This window comes from Podarcis vaucheri, assembly GCF_965113315.1.
Source record: "Podarcis vaucheri genome assembly, chromosome: 14".
Classification (NCBI taxonomy): domain Eukaryota; kingdom Metazoa; phylum Chordata; class Lepidosauria; order Squamata; family Lacertidae; genus Podarcis; species Podarcis vaucheri.
The window spans coordinates 33,317,913-33,331,695 of NC_138752.1; the positions used below are offsets into that span (position 1 = coordinate 33,317,913).

Genomic DNA, 13,783 nt, shown 5'->3' on the forward strand with positions numbered 1-13,783 from the left:
GAGCTAAAGGATCTGGCTAAAGATGTGCTTAGGATCACAGTACCATCTCAGCTGTAACCTGACTTTATCATCTTTTACATCAGGGGTTCCCAGTTGTGGTCCATGAGCTTCATTCAGGTAGTCTTGTATGTCTGTAGGCTCATGGTTGAAGATGGGAGGTGGCACTTTCACTGCATTAAATAATACATATTGATTTTAATAGTTTTAATTGCTTCCTGGATTGTATTTTATTGTCTTACAGCTTGAATGCCACATCATTCAAACTGTAATACAATAAAATACAATATCTAAGGAATAAAAAAGCAATAAAAATATAATTAAAAACCATGCAGCACAGTGCAAATTGCAATTGCTGCAACAGGCAGGAAAGTAATTAGGTGGTCAACTAAGATCCTAATGTTTAGTCAGAATCTCCTTTCTTATAGTTTGAATCCCCACCCTTTGGAGGAAACAAGCTTGTTCCATCTTCCATATGACAGCCCTTCAGATATTTGAAGATGGCTAATATACTACCTCTCAGTCTTCTCTTCTGGAGGCTAAACATACCCAACTCCCACAATCACTTTTATTACCCCTTGGTTTCCTGACCCTTGAGCACTTCAGTTGCCCTCCTCTGCAGACCTTCCAGCTTGTCAATGTACTCCTTAACCTGTGGCACCCAAAACTGTGGACATGGGACCCCAGGTGACAGAATAGAGTGGTACTATTGTTTCCCTTGATCTGGACACTATACGTCTGTTGATGCAGCCTAGAATAGCGTTAATTTCCCCCTCCCCCTGCTGAATCACACGACTGTTCTGAAGAAATTGTCTCGGGTGTGAGTAAGCTCACTGATTTGCAATGTCTCCTCTAAGTGGTGTTTAAAAGTGGTAGCCATGATCAATTGCTGAATGATTTCCCCTTCTGCATTCTATTTTACACCAGTGCTTGACTCCTGCTCAACTGGATATGCATTCCATTGAATAGCTGGATTTTTAAATTTTTTTAAAGAAACCAGTTGTGGAAGTTCAATGCCCCCCTCTTCCTTCTGCTCCTGGAATTTCCATAAAAGGGAATTGCAGTGCATTTTTAAACTTTGTTACAGAGACTATGCTGGCTTGAATTTGGACATTTCAGCTATTCATTTCCTGCTCTGACACTAATATGATTGAATCTGGCCATGGTTTTTTGTTTTTTGCACTAAACCATCAGAAAATCTGTGGCAAGGGTGGTGGTGTTTTTTAGTTTTTAGAAAAACGAGTTCTGTAATTGGGGTAAATTATGCAAATACATTTAATTTGCATAACTGCTTGTGGTTTTGAGAAGTCAGCGATGCTGACCATACCGAGCTGGGTGTAACAATGGCTTTACTCAATATAAAAGACAGTTGTACCTTGGAAGTCGAACGGAATCCATTCCGGAAGTCCATTCAACTTCCAAAATGTTCTGAAACCAAAGCACGGCTTCTGATTGGCTACAGGAAGCTCCTGCAGCCAATCGGAAGCCCTGTGAGATGTTTGGCTTCCCAAAAAACATCCGAAAACCAGAACACTCACTTCTGGGTTTTGATCGTTCAGGAGTCGAAACGTACGAGTACTAAGGCGTTCGACAACCAAGGTACGACTGTACTTCTCAAGAACAGGTTCGAAGATCCTCAGCCAGGCAAATCCAGTGTGCTGATGACAGAAAGGCAATTGGGTGTTCTTGATATATATGAGAGGGTTTCTTTTCTGGGAGTGAGAGAGGTATCTGGAGAAACAAAACGTTATTCCCTGTTCATAAGAATTTTAATGTGGCAGTCCAACTTGAAGTATGAGCTTTTAACAGAAATTGCATGGCAGGATTAGCAACTGCACCATATTCCAAAAAGCCAGGTGTGAGGTATTAGTGGGAATCTCCCATCCCTTTGCATTCCAGTACATTAAATTCCAAACATACCCTACTGAGACAACAAATTCTGAAACAAACCAGAGAACCCTTGAAACAGCAGCAAACGGTGGGTGGTGGATGAAAGATGGGCTCCTGTGCCAGAATTTTACCTCTACCCTAAAACCACCCTCCAGCTGCCTGTTTCAATAAGACACTGGGACAAGCAAAGCCTTTCTGGATGTTGTGATCTACCTGCAAGGCTTCCACCGTAAGGCCTGTTTTTCAGGGCTACTCAGCAATCAGAAAAATGAAAGTGGGGACAGAACAGTGTTGGCAGAAGAAGCTGTCCACACATGTTGCTTGGAAGAGATCCCGGTGTGTGTCGAGGAATTTGGTCTGGAAGGCGGGGCGGGAATCGCCTTTTGACATTTCTGTTATGGCAGAACTTTTCAATCTCTAGGAAATCAGCCTGAAAGGCAAGCTGTGATCATGCAAAACAAAAACTGGGCACAACATGAAAGGCAATAATTCATTTAACAGGTCTGACCATTTCCCCTATTTTTAAAATAGCTGTCATGGAGGGACGCAGCTAACTTCTATTTGCCTCATAATTGCCGCTTTCTGGACAAACAGCAGCTTTGGGGGGATGGGGGGAACAGAAGAGTTAAATTCCCCCCCAAAACCTCCTGCACACCACAGTCTTGATCCTGATCTTCACCCCAAGGCAGTTATTCTGCAAATTTTGGTCCTGAAGTTAACCTGCTCCCTTTTCGTACAAAATAAGCGCATCTAGTTGAAGAATAACTCTTCACATATCTGTTTCGTCTGCTCGGGCGACATGACGCTGTGGCCGATGGTTCTGGAGTCCGTGTAAATTTCATAGTCGTTCCCACCCTGCGAATAAGACACACACACACACAAAAAAAATCACACTTTGGAGTTTTCAGTCTCACTGGAGAGCTACCCCACACCCAGAACTTCTTAGAGGTTGCTAAAGAACATGCTGTGGAGCCTCAGGTGAGTGTAACTGTGGCGCTATAGCAGCTTTCACCAACTACTAGGTGCTCTCCAGATATTTTTGACTGCAGCTCCTATCAGTCCCAGCCAGCACGGCCAATTTGGACTACAACTCCCATCAGCCCCAGCCAACACAGCTGTATTATTTAATTTCTCTGGGGCTACGAAGGAGAGACTATTTTGGGAAGGAAAAAGTGGAGCGTAGGTAGAAACCCTGCTGTTCTTGCCTTCTATATAGTGCAATGGAGATGTGGACTTCAAAGATGGGCGCTTCAAAGATGGGGAACTATGTGCTGCTCTGTGTACTGCTGACCAGAGGGGGCAGTTTCCCTGAAAACTGGATTTAGGTGAAATTGTTAAAAGGGGTTGGGGGCAGAAAATGGGCAAAAAAATTGCAAAACAGTCGTACCTTGGAAGCCAAATGGAATCCGCTCTGGAAGTCTGTTTGACTTCCAAAACATTCGATAACTAAGGCGCGGCTTCCGATTGGCTGCAGGAGCTTCCTGCACACAATTGGAAGCTGTGAACGTCCCGTTGGATGTTCGGCTTCCAAAGAACGTTCGCAAACTGGAACACTCACTTTCGGGTTTGCGGCGTTTGGAAGCCAAAATGTTCGACTTGCAAGGCGTTCGGCTTGCAAGGTACGGCTGTAGTTATCTATCTGGGATGGAAAACCTGTGGCCCTCCAGATTTTTGCTGGACTATGTCTCATCGTCCCTGACCATTGGCCAGGGTGGCTGGGAGTTAGAGTTCAGCAATTTCTGGAGGGCCATAGACACTCCTCCTTCCTGACCTATATATCAATTTCACGAGGGTAGCACATGACTTTCTATTGCAATTCCACAAGGAATCCTTATCCCGAAAGTGTATTTGAAACTTCTTGGCACGTTCCAGTCTAGCACTTACTGGCATTGTCTTGTCTCCAAAGAAATAAATTGTTTTGAAGCCGTCTTGGGAAACAATTCCTAAACAGTATCGCTTATCCCAACCATCTGGAAACACATCAAAACTGATCTGGCCCCCTGGTTGAAGAGAGGTTACAAAAAGTTAGAACAGCAGCAGCACGTTTTGTACAGTGTAAAGAAAAAAATGACCTAGAAGGAGGTTTACTGAGCAGGAAAGACGTTGGAAGATGCTATCTCCATCGGCATAAAGTTAAATGGATTTATAGTAAAAGGGAGGACAGAAGCTTCATGCTTAAATAGAAAAGAAAACACAGGGTGTTGGAATATATCAAGGCACCTGAAATTAACTCTTGTCCCAGTAACATGCCGAAAATATATTTTGCCTGTGCTCCTGGATTGACTAATATGTCTCTAGGCTTGTTCGCACATTACACTGAACACAGGTCTAAGCATTTGTGTGAAAGAGTGTACACTTGTTGAGTAGTACAACTCAACTCTTGCAAGCACACAGGCTGTACCCTTGTTGAACGTTTCATGCAAATAACCGTAGAGGTACGCAAGTACACAGACTGTACACTTGCTGAATGTAATGTGCGGACACCCTTATCCCAAGCCTATGTTTTATTTTTAGTTCCAGTGCCTCTGAAAACCTAGTGGCAAATGTTTCTCCCTTTGCCTTTCCCAGTCGTGTCATAAATCGACGAGGGCAGCACCTGAGTAGCCAGACTCATCCTTGTGCTTTGGCACAAAAGAAAAACAAAATTATTTAGGGGAGTGACATTTCATGTTTAAATACCTATGGAGAATGTGAGGCCTTTTCCTGCAAAGTCTCGTCGTAAATCGGCGACAAATTTATCTCTTATATGCTCCCTCTGTTCAGAAAAACAAAACGGGGAAGAGCGTTGATGAGAACGTGGATTCTGCTACACCAATGATTTTCAAGGCTTTCTAGCATTGGGGGGACCTGAGTCTGCCACAGAGACCCTGAGTATCTGCCAGAAGATCGTACAAACATGAGAAGAGCCCTTGCCAATGGTCAATGACCCCTCCAGCCCAGCATCCTATTCTCACAGGGAAGCCTATGGGAAGCCTGTATGCAGGACCTGAGTTCAACGGCACTCTTGTGATTCAGAGCAATTGGTATTTAGAGGCATACAGCTTGCGACACCACAGGCAGAACATAGCTGCTGTGGAAAGCAATAGAGTTGTGCAAGATTCTGAAATGCTTTCCAGGGCACACACTCTAGTTCATGCTGACATGCTGAGACTTGCCATCATCCTCTGTACAAACTGAGCGTGCACACGAAAACACTCCAGAAGCTTGCTCCTCTGTTGCTGTGTGTTTGGGGGATTTTTGTCTGCTCTTCTGGATCTTCTCATCAAGAAACACCCCAAAAACACAAATGGAAAACTACAGTACTATATCCCACCCAGGAATGATGCCATTAGAAGCCAAGGACGTGGTAAAACAGGCTTTATGCATCCACTTACGCCACAACATATTTGATTCAACTTTAAAATGCAACAAGACTTAACGCAGCAAACCTCTGGAAGATAAAAGCTGAATGTCTCTACGGTTGTTCAAGGTTCACAGCTCAGTGACAGATCCCCTGCTTTGCATGCGGAAGGTCCCAGTTTCTCAATCCCCAGCACCTCCAGGCAGGGTTGAGAGACATCCCTGCCCAGAGATCCACTGCAGGTCAGTATGGACAATGCTGAGCTGCATGGACCAATGCTCTGACTCAATGTAAGGCAGTTGCCTATGCTCCCATGTCGTACCATGCATTTATAGCATTAATTCTCAACCACTTCAGAGTCGTAACTGGGCGGTCACAATGCTTTTTCACTTCTGTGCCAGAATCTTGGAGTAGATCTACACTAAAATGATGCCTTCCAGATGTTGCTGGACTACAAATCCCATCATCCCTGACCACGATGGCTTTGATGATGCAGGATTTGGAATTCAACAACATCTGGAGGGTGTTGCATTGGCCAACCCTCATTCCTACAGTCTCTCATGGGTGGTGCTGTGGTCTAAACCACTGAGCCTCTTGGGCTTGCTGATCGGAAGGTTGGCGGTTCGAATCCCCGCGACGGGGTGAGCTCCCATTGCTCTGTCCCAGCTCCTGCCAACCTAGCAGTTCGAAAGCATGCCAGTGCAAGTAGATAAATAGGTACTGCTGTGGCGGGAAGGTAAACCGTGTTTCCGTGTGCTCTGGCACTCGTCATGGTCCTCCGTGAGCCAGCAGCGGTTTAGTCATGCTGGCCACATGACCCGGAATGTTGTCCGTGGACAAACAGTGGCACCACAACCCCATAGTCACCTTTGACTGGACTTAACCGTCCAGGGTCCTTACCTTTACCTACAGTCTCTACTTGGTGATGCCAGGGATTTAATAAGGAACCTTCTGCATGCAGAGCAGATGCTCTCCCCCTGAGCTGCAGCCTTTCCCCATGCAGATGTAAGCCTGTGGCCACAGAACCAGAGTACACAAAGGACCTGTCTGTGTGCCACTGACGATGGTCAAAGGGACGTGAAACTTCGACATAAAGGGGACTTGCTAACAAAACGTTACGACAGCATGGGAAAAAAGTGCACTTGCCTTATCAAGCTCATAGAATTCAATCCGCTCCTTCTGGCTGCAGTTTCTGCCCACGGGAGAAATGTTCAGCATCCCATTTCGGAATTCAATGAAAGTGCCCCTAGGAAGAGACACGGCGAGATGTTACTGCCTCAGATGGTTTAGGCTAGTAAACAAAGCCCAGCGTCTAGGAGGGAGGTCAGTTACGGGGTATCACAGCAGTATTTTTTAGGACGCAAGCCCACCCGTTGTAGTGAAGGAGGAAGATACATGGGAGAGAAACAGAAAATGCATTTTCAGAGGTCTATGACATGTCAAAAATGGGGAAGAGAGTACAGTCGTACCTTGGTTTTCAAACAGCTTAGTTCTCAAACGTTTTGGCTCCCAAACCCGGAAGTGACTGTCCGGTTTGTGAACTATTTTTGGAAGCCGAATGTCCGACGGGGCTTCTGATTGGCTGCAGGAGCTTCCGTTCGACTTCCAAGGTACGACTGTAGTTCAATATGGCTACTATTTGAAAAACAAAACTTGAAAGTTTCTTCAGCTGGTTTTGGAGAGTTACAAAGTCTGTATTACATTTGCTCAGCAGCTTCACTGAGTTCAATGGACTTACTCCCAAGTAAGGGAGGAGTGGATTATAACCTGAGGCAGAAGTCTATGTGTGACTAAGGCTTGGTAATACTTATATGGTGGCTCAAAACTTGACACCTTAATGGTTTGTTTGACCACTGATAGTCAATGTTGTTCCTTTAATGAGCTTTTCGTGGTAACCCTCACATTAAAAACTTAAAAGGGTTGTAGGCATCTAAATTCTGCTCAGAGTAGGTTAGACATGTCAATTACTTTCAGTGGGCCTATAACAAGTATGACTAAGGTTGGATAATAGTCGGCAATTCTGCCACCTCTACTTTGTGGGAGGTGTCTAATGGGCCTCGATCTGACTCAGGCCACGGAAGGAAGCTGGAACCACCCACCTCTTCCTCGGCAGTTTAAGTTTTGCAATGTAACTCAGGCAATAGTTGATCAAGTCTTGAAGAAGCTCTTCGCCCATTTGGCCTTGAATGCTCTACGTGGGAAGCAGAACAGGAAGTGATTAGGTATATAGACGGAAAAAGGGTTTTACAATGGGGAGTCTGTCTCCACAAAGAAGTATACAAAAGAATAAGAAGATGGGCTTCAGTTCCACAATTACCTGAGGGTGGAGGGGGGCTTGGCTCAGTGGCAGAGCAGCTGCTTGGCATGCAGAAGGTCCGAGGCTCAATCCCCTGCAAGCCTCCGGGCAGGGCTTGGGCTTGGCAAGACTCCTGCCTGACCTGAAACTCTGAAGAGCCCTGCCAGTCAGAATAGATCAGAGTTTCCCAAACTTGGGTCTCCAGCTGTTGTTGGACTTCAACTCCCATCACACCTAGCTACCAGGACCAGTGGTCAGGGATGATGGGAGTTGTAGTCCCAAGTCTTGGAAAACCTGGCATAGACAATACTGAGCTAGATGGACCAAATCAGTAGAAGGCAGCTTCCTATGTTCCTAAGGGTGCTATCTATCGCAAGAGTCTCTGCGTTCGTTCCAAGCCCCACTCTTGATGGCCCAGCCAGCTGGTCCTCAGGGCTGCTTTCTGAAGCAGTAGAATTCCCCACGAGGTGATCTTAACATACCATTTTCACATGGCAACGCAAAGACAGCCTTACTGGATGGCATTGAGAGTCCACGAGCCCTGCTCCAATGCAACTCCTCCAGTAACTGGCATTTGTTGTTATAATGTCTCTGAGAATGAACAAGGAGCTATCAATCCCTCTACTACTAAGCTTTGGTGTGTGCCAAAGGATTGTACTCATAACAGGGCCAGTGAAAAATAAGACAGCAGTGTCAGTGCACTTGGGGAAACCATTATTTTGCAAGACGCTGGAACACTTCCCAGTCCCCATTTCTGAGTGAAGGGAGGGAGGGAATTATCCACCTTCTTAGCTAATCACAAGTCACAAACTCACCTGTTTACTCAAGAGGTTCCCATCTTTGTATGCCACGAGACCGTTTTCCGGGAAGACGTAGTCAAATTTTTCAATCACTAAGAAGAACAAATGTTAAAGAACAGCATCATCAGAGACATTTTAGGTATCTCTTGTAAAACGATGCCCCCCCCCCAATATTGGGGGTAGGTTGGCCTCAATTTAGTCATAATTGTAGCACCTGCACTTTGGAACTTCCTGCTCATTGATGTCAGGCAGGTGCCTTTGCTGTATTATTTTTGGTACCTGCTCTGTATGACAGCAAATACTGAACAGTGATTCCAATGTAATGCACAAACATGGGAGTGTGTGTAATGTAATTAGGACACAATGATGCAGAGACTGCTTGCGGGGTCTGTGATTCTTGTGGGGTGCAGCAAGTCCCAGATTTCTTTCTCACATATCCCCCCAACCCCCTTGTATCTTCCTGGATACAATAACGAAATATTACATCTTAACACCTGCAACAACATGAATTTAACAGCCTTTCCCTGCTGGGTAAGCAGCAATCAACTCAGAGGTTTGGGAAAGGACCATGGGTTAGTGATAGAGCATCTGCTTTGTATGCAGAAGTTCCCGGGACTCTCCAGGGAAGGGGCCCCTGCCTGAAACTCTGGAGAGGCACTGCCGGTCAGTGTGGACAGTACTGAGCTGGATGGGCTAGTGGTCAGACTTGGAATAAGCCAGCTTCTTATGCTACCAACAGTGTTCACGCCATCCAAACATGGAATTGCTATTAAGCTACCAGGCAAGCAACTTGCAGGCAGATTTTATGCTCCGTGATTTTGTCTAAAGCCAAGCTTTCATTCACAAGGATACCCAGCCTGAACCCCTTTCAGCCTAACTAAGAGCAGTTTACGCACGGCTGAAAATGGAGAGCACTGCCAGATGGCAAGTCCTTGGCCATGCTTGGTTTATGAGCACAAATAATATGTGAGGAAAGTTGCTTCAGAGTAAATTAGTTTGATCAGGCAGGGTGCCAAGTGAAGAGGAAAGCCGTGTCGCTTATAACCACCAGCACTTTCTCATTCAACCAGGAGTGGGGAACCTCAGACTCAGGGGCTGCATGTGGCCCCCCAGCACTCTCTATGTGGCCCTCAGACTCTTTCCCCAGTTCAGGTACTTTTGCCTAGCTAGAATATGTCCTTGAAAACTGTGGTCTCAATTGCCTGGATGAAGAAGGGTGTGTGTCCGTGCAGAAATATGAACTGTTGTATGGTGGGACTGTTGGCTACTGTTCAAAGGTCAAAGTCATGTTGTTCCACCCACCTTTTGTCTCTAGCCCTGCCTTCCACTGAAATGCGGCCCCTGGAAAGTTGTCCATGAAGGAATGTGGCCCTTAGGCTGATAAAAAGTCCCCTATCTTGTACTCAAGCAATTTCTTTCTCAGTTTCCTTGTGCTCTATTCATACCATCGTCTCCCAGTTGCTCTTGAATCTTTTCAAAGTCTGAGCCGCCCACAACTCCGACCTTCACCTTCTTCCGCAAGGCCTGTAGAAAATCCGCCATATCTGGGGTGACTTTCTAGATCCACAGAGAAGAGACGGATCAACGTTTTATTTGTTGTTGTGATTCATTAAGAATTTATAAGCTGCTTAATAAGCTCCCAAATTAACAAGCTGCATTCTGGAAACCAGAAGCTGAATATGTTGAACATCTAATAAGGAACAGTAGTTAATTGCAATGAATGAGGCTCCTGCTGTTGCAGCAGAAATTTGCCTTCTAATTTGGATCCTTTTACTACATATTGTATTTTAATATTAATACACCAATGACGAAATAATAATTTCATAAATTATAAGAGCAAAAAGCAAGGTTTGTGTTTTCATTTTTCATTGTTACTTATATTAGTTATGAAAACCCCGCACTTCACCTCCCACCTTCCCTCCAGCTGTTCCTAAACGGAGGGGTTAAAAGCACTTTGCACATGCCCAGAGGCATGCTCAAGAGTGGAGTCCCCAGGCTCCCACCTGGCGAGGCGCGGTCAGGGTGCCGTCCACGTCGAAGAGGCAAAGCGTCCGCCCGCGGCCCACCTCCTCCATGGTCACTCGGGAGTGTCACCCGCCGCCGCTGCCTGCCCGAGCGATGAGGTGGCCGGCTGAGAGGCGCTTCGCTTCCTCCTGGATTCGCAGTTAGGAAGACTACAACTCCCAGCATGCCGCACAGAGGGCGGATTGACGTCTACGCATGCGCTTCCCCGGCATGCCCTGCGGAAGACTGAAAAGGGAGCCTAGAGTAGAGTGGAGTAGAGTAGAGTAGCCAATAAACACTTTCGGTTACTATTCGACTGTTACAATATGCGGGGTAAAATCCTCACTTCCACACTGGGAAAACTATCTATCTATCTATCTGTCTATCTATCTATCTATCTATCTATCTATCTCTATCTAGCTATCTATCATCTATATATTATACGTCATAAATAATAACATTTATAATAACAAAATTATACATGTATATATTCCAGGGGGGAAATTGTATTATAATTTTTCTAACAGCATTCTGAACAATATATAACATGGGAGGTGGGAATGGGATAATATATAATAGATTCTAAAATATGCGAGGAGCAAGTGAGAGAACAAAACAGTCACAGCCACCCATGGTATAAACTAGGAACCAGGAAGTTCCACGTGTCTACAGTGCCTGTATTACTCTACCTCTCCACAGGGCGAGGAGTCAGGCACTAACAATTCCCGGCATGCCACGCAGCAGCTGACATAGCCCACGTGCATTTTCCCCAGCTGGCAACGCGCCGCCCAAGCGGTCTCCGCATCTGAAGCCGCGTCAAAGGGGTTCGTGGTGTAAGAAGTGCCCCATTCAGGAGCTACTGCAGCTGCCCTCATGGTAAAGCGGTGCTCTGGATTCCCCTTCGGGTTGCTTCCCACATGGCGAGCAAAGAGCCTTGCAAAGGAGCAGAGCTGGGTGGAAACTGGTCTGTGGTGTTGCGGGTGCATCAGGCAGCGTGGTGTGGTGGTTAGAGCAAGGTCAGCCAACGTGACGCTCTTCAGACCTTGCTGTACTACAACTCGCATCACGCTGGCTGGGGTTCATGGAAGTGCAAAAAAGAGGGAAAAGACAAACACCATAGAGGGCACTGTGCTGGCTGCTCCTAGCTTGGAGTGGCACAGTAGGTTCTGGGAGACCTGGATTCAAATGCCCACTCAGCTACTGGGTGCCCCTGAGCCACCGTCTACCTGAACTACCTCGCAGGGTTGTTCTCGGAATAAAAGTGGGGAGGGGGAGAACCAGCTATGCCACTTTCCTTGGGGGAATAGGGGAGATATAAATGTAATAATACGACAAATAAATGAAAGTGTGGAGGGGTATGGAACTTTGTCCACTCTGATAAACTGTACAGTGGTACCTCGGGTTACATATGCTTCAGGTTACAGATGCTTCAGGTTACAGACTCCGCTAACCCAGAAATATTACCTCGGGTTAAAACCTTTGCTTCAGGATGAGAACAGAAATCGTGCTCCGGTGGCGTGGCAGCAGCAGGAGGACCCATTAGCTAAAGTGGTGCTTCAGGTTAAGAACAGTTTCAGGTTAAGAACGGACCTCTGGAACGAATTAAGTACTTAACCCGAGGTACCACTGTAGTTAGTGTTAAATATGGGTAGTTTCAAACAGGCCAGCTTCAAACTACAGTTAAATTACTGGTAACTACAGTTTCAAGTCTGTACAGCGAGCTAAAGTGAAAGCCTCTGAACACTTGACACTGTAGTGGGTGGGTAGAGTCTGGTGCACAAGAACCGGAGACTCATTGTGGTTTGTTCCTGCTTATCATGCTATACTATGGTTTGATGTGACCGTGCTGAACAGGACCTTTAGGTTCAGACCCTTCCTGCAAGTGGAATGAATGAGCAGAGAATGAACCATTTGCTACAGAAGCCGTTTTCCAGGTAGCTTGCGCAAGCAAATCAAGCCCCACGTGGTCCTGAGGGATGCAGAAAGCATCCCAGAAAAACTGGCCAGCCTGGCTTGTGGGGGGGGGGGGATGTTTCTGTGAGCTCTCAGAATAAATCAATCAGTGTAAATAATAAAGTTGTCCTGAGTGAAATGTTAGCAGCTGTATGCATCTCTGATGGTGGCAGGTCCAGCTACCCCATGTTATAATCTCTTGAGGGATAGGGAAACTCAAGCCCAGGCGAGAGGTTGGGAGGAAATATGGCCTTTCTGCCTGGCCTTTGGGACTCCCACAATCCACACCCCTCTCCAGCCTTGCTTCACACCTTCCTTGAATGTTCTTGGCTGGTTGGGATCCCTGTTACCCTCTCGCTTGCGTGATTGAAGAATAGAGATGTGTGTGAGTGTAAGTTGGTAAAATTTACATCTGTTGTTCCACCCACTTTTGCATGTGGACCCCAGAAGAGAATGTTGCCCTCTGTGTGAAAAATGACTCCCACCCCAGTGATATCTCATGGAACTGTCTTTCAGGCTAGGATCCTCACCACTTGCATTGACCTGCCCTTCCTCGCACCCTGCAGAAGGTGTCTGCGAAACCAAGTTCCTCTGCGATGGCAGAAGGGCTTCCCAGCCTCCACTCGTCCCTTTGGCGTTCTTACGGTGCTCAAACCCTGCAGTCAGCAAGCTCCTGGCAGTCAGCCGGCACGACCCAGATGGCTGGGCACCTTAGCCCCTTCTCAACACGCCCTGGAGCAGAGGCCCGACTTGGAAAGCACCCATCAGTATAAGCTGATTTACAGGTTTCCGTGGATCAAGTACTGCAGAATCCTTTCAAGGCTGAAGCTGCTGCAGACAGGTCTGACCATCTTGGTTCTCCCGCCGATCTGGGTCCTTTATTGGCAGAACCAAGTTCCTCTGGCACAGTGCCTTTACTGTACGGGCCTTGCTTGCTTCGCCGCTGCGATGCTCTACGGCATGAGCTTCTTCCTCCGGCGCATCATTGGCATGATGTACCTGAGCGAAGACGGCACCCTGTTGAAAGTGGCTCACTTGACCTTCTGGGGGAGGAGGAGGGACATCTACTGCCCGGTCGCCACCGTGATGACTCTGGGGGACATCGGCGAAGACCCCAACGAGCTGTTGCTACCGCTCAGGCGGTACAACCGAGATAACATCCTGTATTTTAGTCTGCGCTATGGGCAGGTTGTGGACAAGGAGGCATTTGCCAAAGTGTTTGGAGGGCTTGGGTGACATTGGGAGCCTTGGGATCATTTCTTGCTAGTTCGTAATATTTTGCGATCACCATGCTGGTTTGCTTTGAGTGGCGCTGGTCGGCCTACGGCAACGCTTCCAGCAGTGCAAATGGAAGGGAAGCAATTCTGGGTGATTCTCACGCCCCACCGTAGATGCTACTTCTTCAGAGTGTTGGGGGAATCCTCTGGATTTATTAACTAAATAAATAAAGCTAATGTTATGTTTTGGAAAGTTGCATGCTCGCTATGCATTCGGACGCTTCTT

The 13,783-nt window shown here is 46.6% G+C and overlaps 2 protein-coding genes across 2 annotated transcripts; one reads left to right on the forward strand and one right to left on the reverse strand.

Moving 5' to 3' along the window:
• Positions 1-1,744: 1,744 nt before the first annotated feature.
• PMM2 (phosphomannomutase 2) lies at positions 1,745-10,502 on the reverse strand. The gene is made up of 8 exons (XM_082199280.1): positions 10,327-10,502; positions 9,769-9,880; positions 8,339-8,415; positions 7,327-7,418; positions 6,374-6,473; positions 4,567-4,642; positions 3,772-3,887; positions 1,745-2,742 (listed from the first exon to the last, which is right to left on the reverse strand). The coding sequence occupies exons 1-8, from the start codon at positions 10,396-10,398 to the stop codon at positions 2,638-2,640; spliced, it is 750 nt and encodes a 249-aa protein (XP_082055406.1). The 5' UTR covers positions 10,399-10,502; the 3' UTR covers positions 1,745-2,637.
• Positions 10,503-11,066: 564 nt separating this feature from the next.
• On the forward strand, positions 11,067-13,750 carry TMEM186 (transmembrane protein 186). The gene is made up of 2 exons (XM_082199235.1): positions 11,067-11,203; positions 12,797-13,750. The coding sequence occupies exons 1-2, from the start codon at positions 11,201-11,203 to the stop codon at positions 13,514-13,516; spliced, it is 723 nt and encodes a 240-aa protein (XP_082055361.1). The 5' UTR covers positions 11,067-11,200; the 3' UTR covers positions 13,517-13,750.
• Positions 13,751-13,783: the final 33 nt, after the last annotated feature.

What these genes read in the sequence shown, in the direction of transcription:
- PMM2 (XM_082199280.1), bottom strand. Translation starts at nt 10,398, where the DNA reads ATGGAGGAGGTGGGCCGCGGGCGGACGCTTTGCCTCTTCGACGTGGAC. An exon ending in GGAACCTCTTGAGTAAACAG is followed by an intron (nt 7,419 to 8,338) that starts GTGAGTTTGTGA and finishes CTTCCCACGTAG; the next exon opens with AGCATTCAAGGCCAAATGGG. An exon ending in TTGGAGACAAGACAATGCCA is followed by an intron (nt 2,743 to 3,771) that starts GTAAGTGCTAGA and finishes TCTTATTCGCAG; the next exon opens with GGTGGGAACGACTATGAAAT.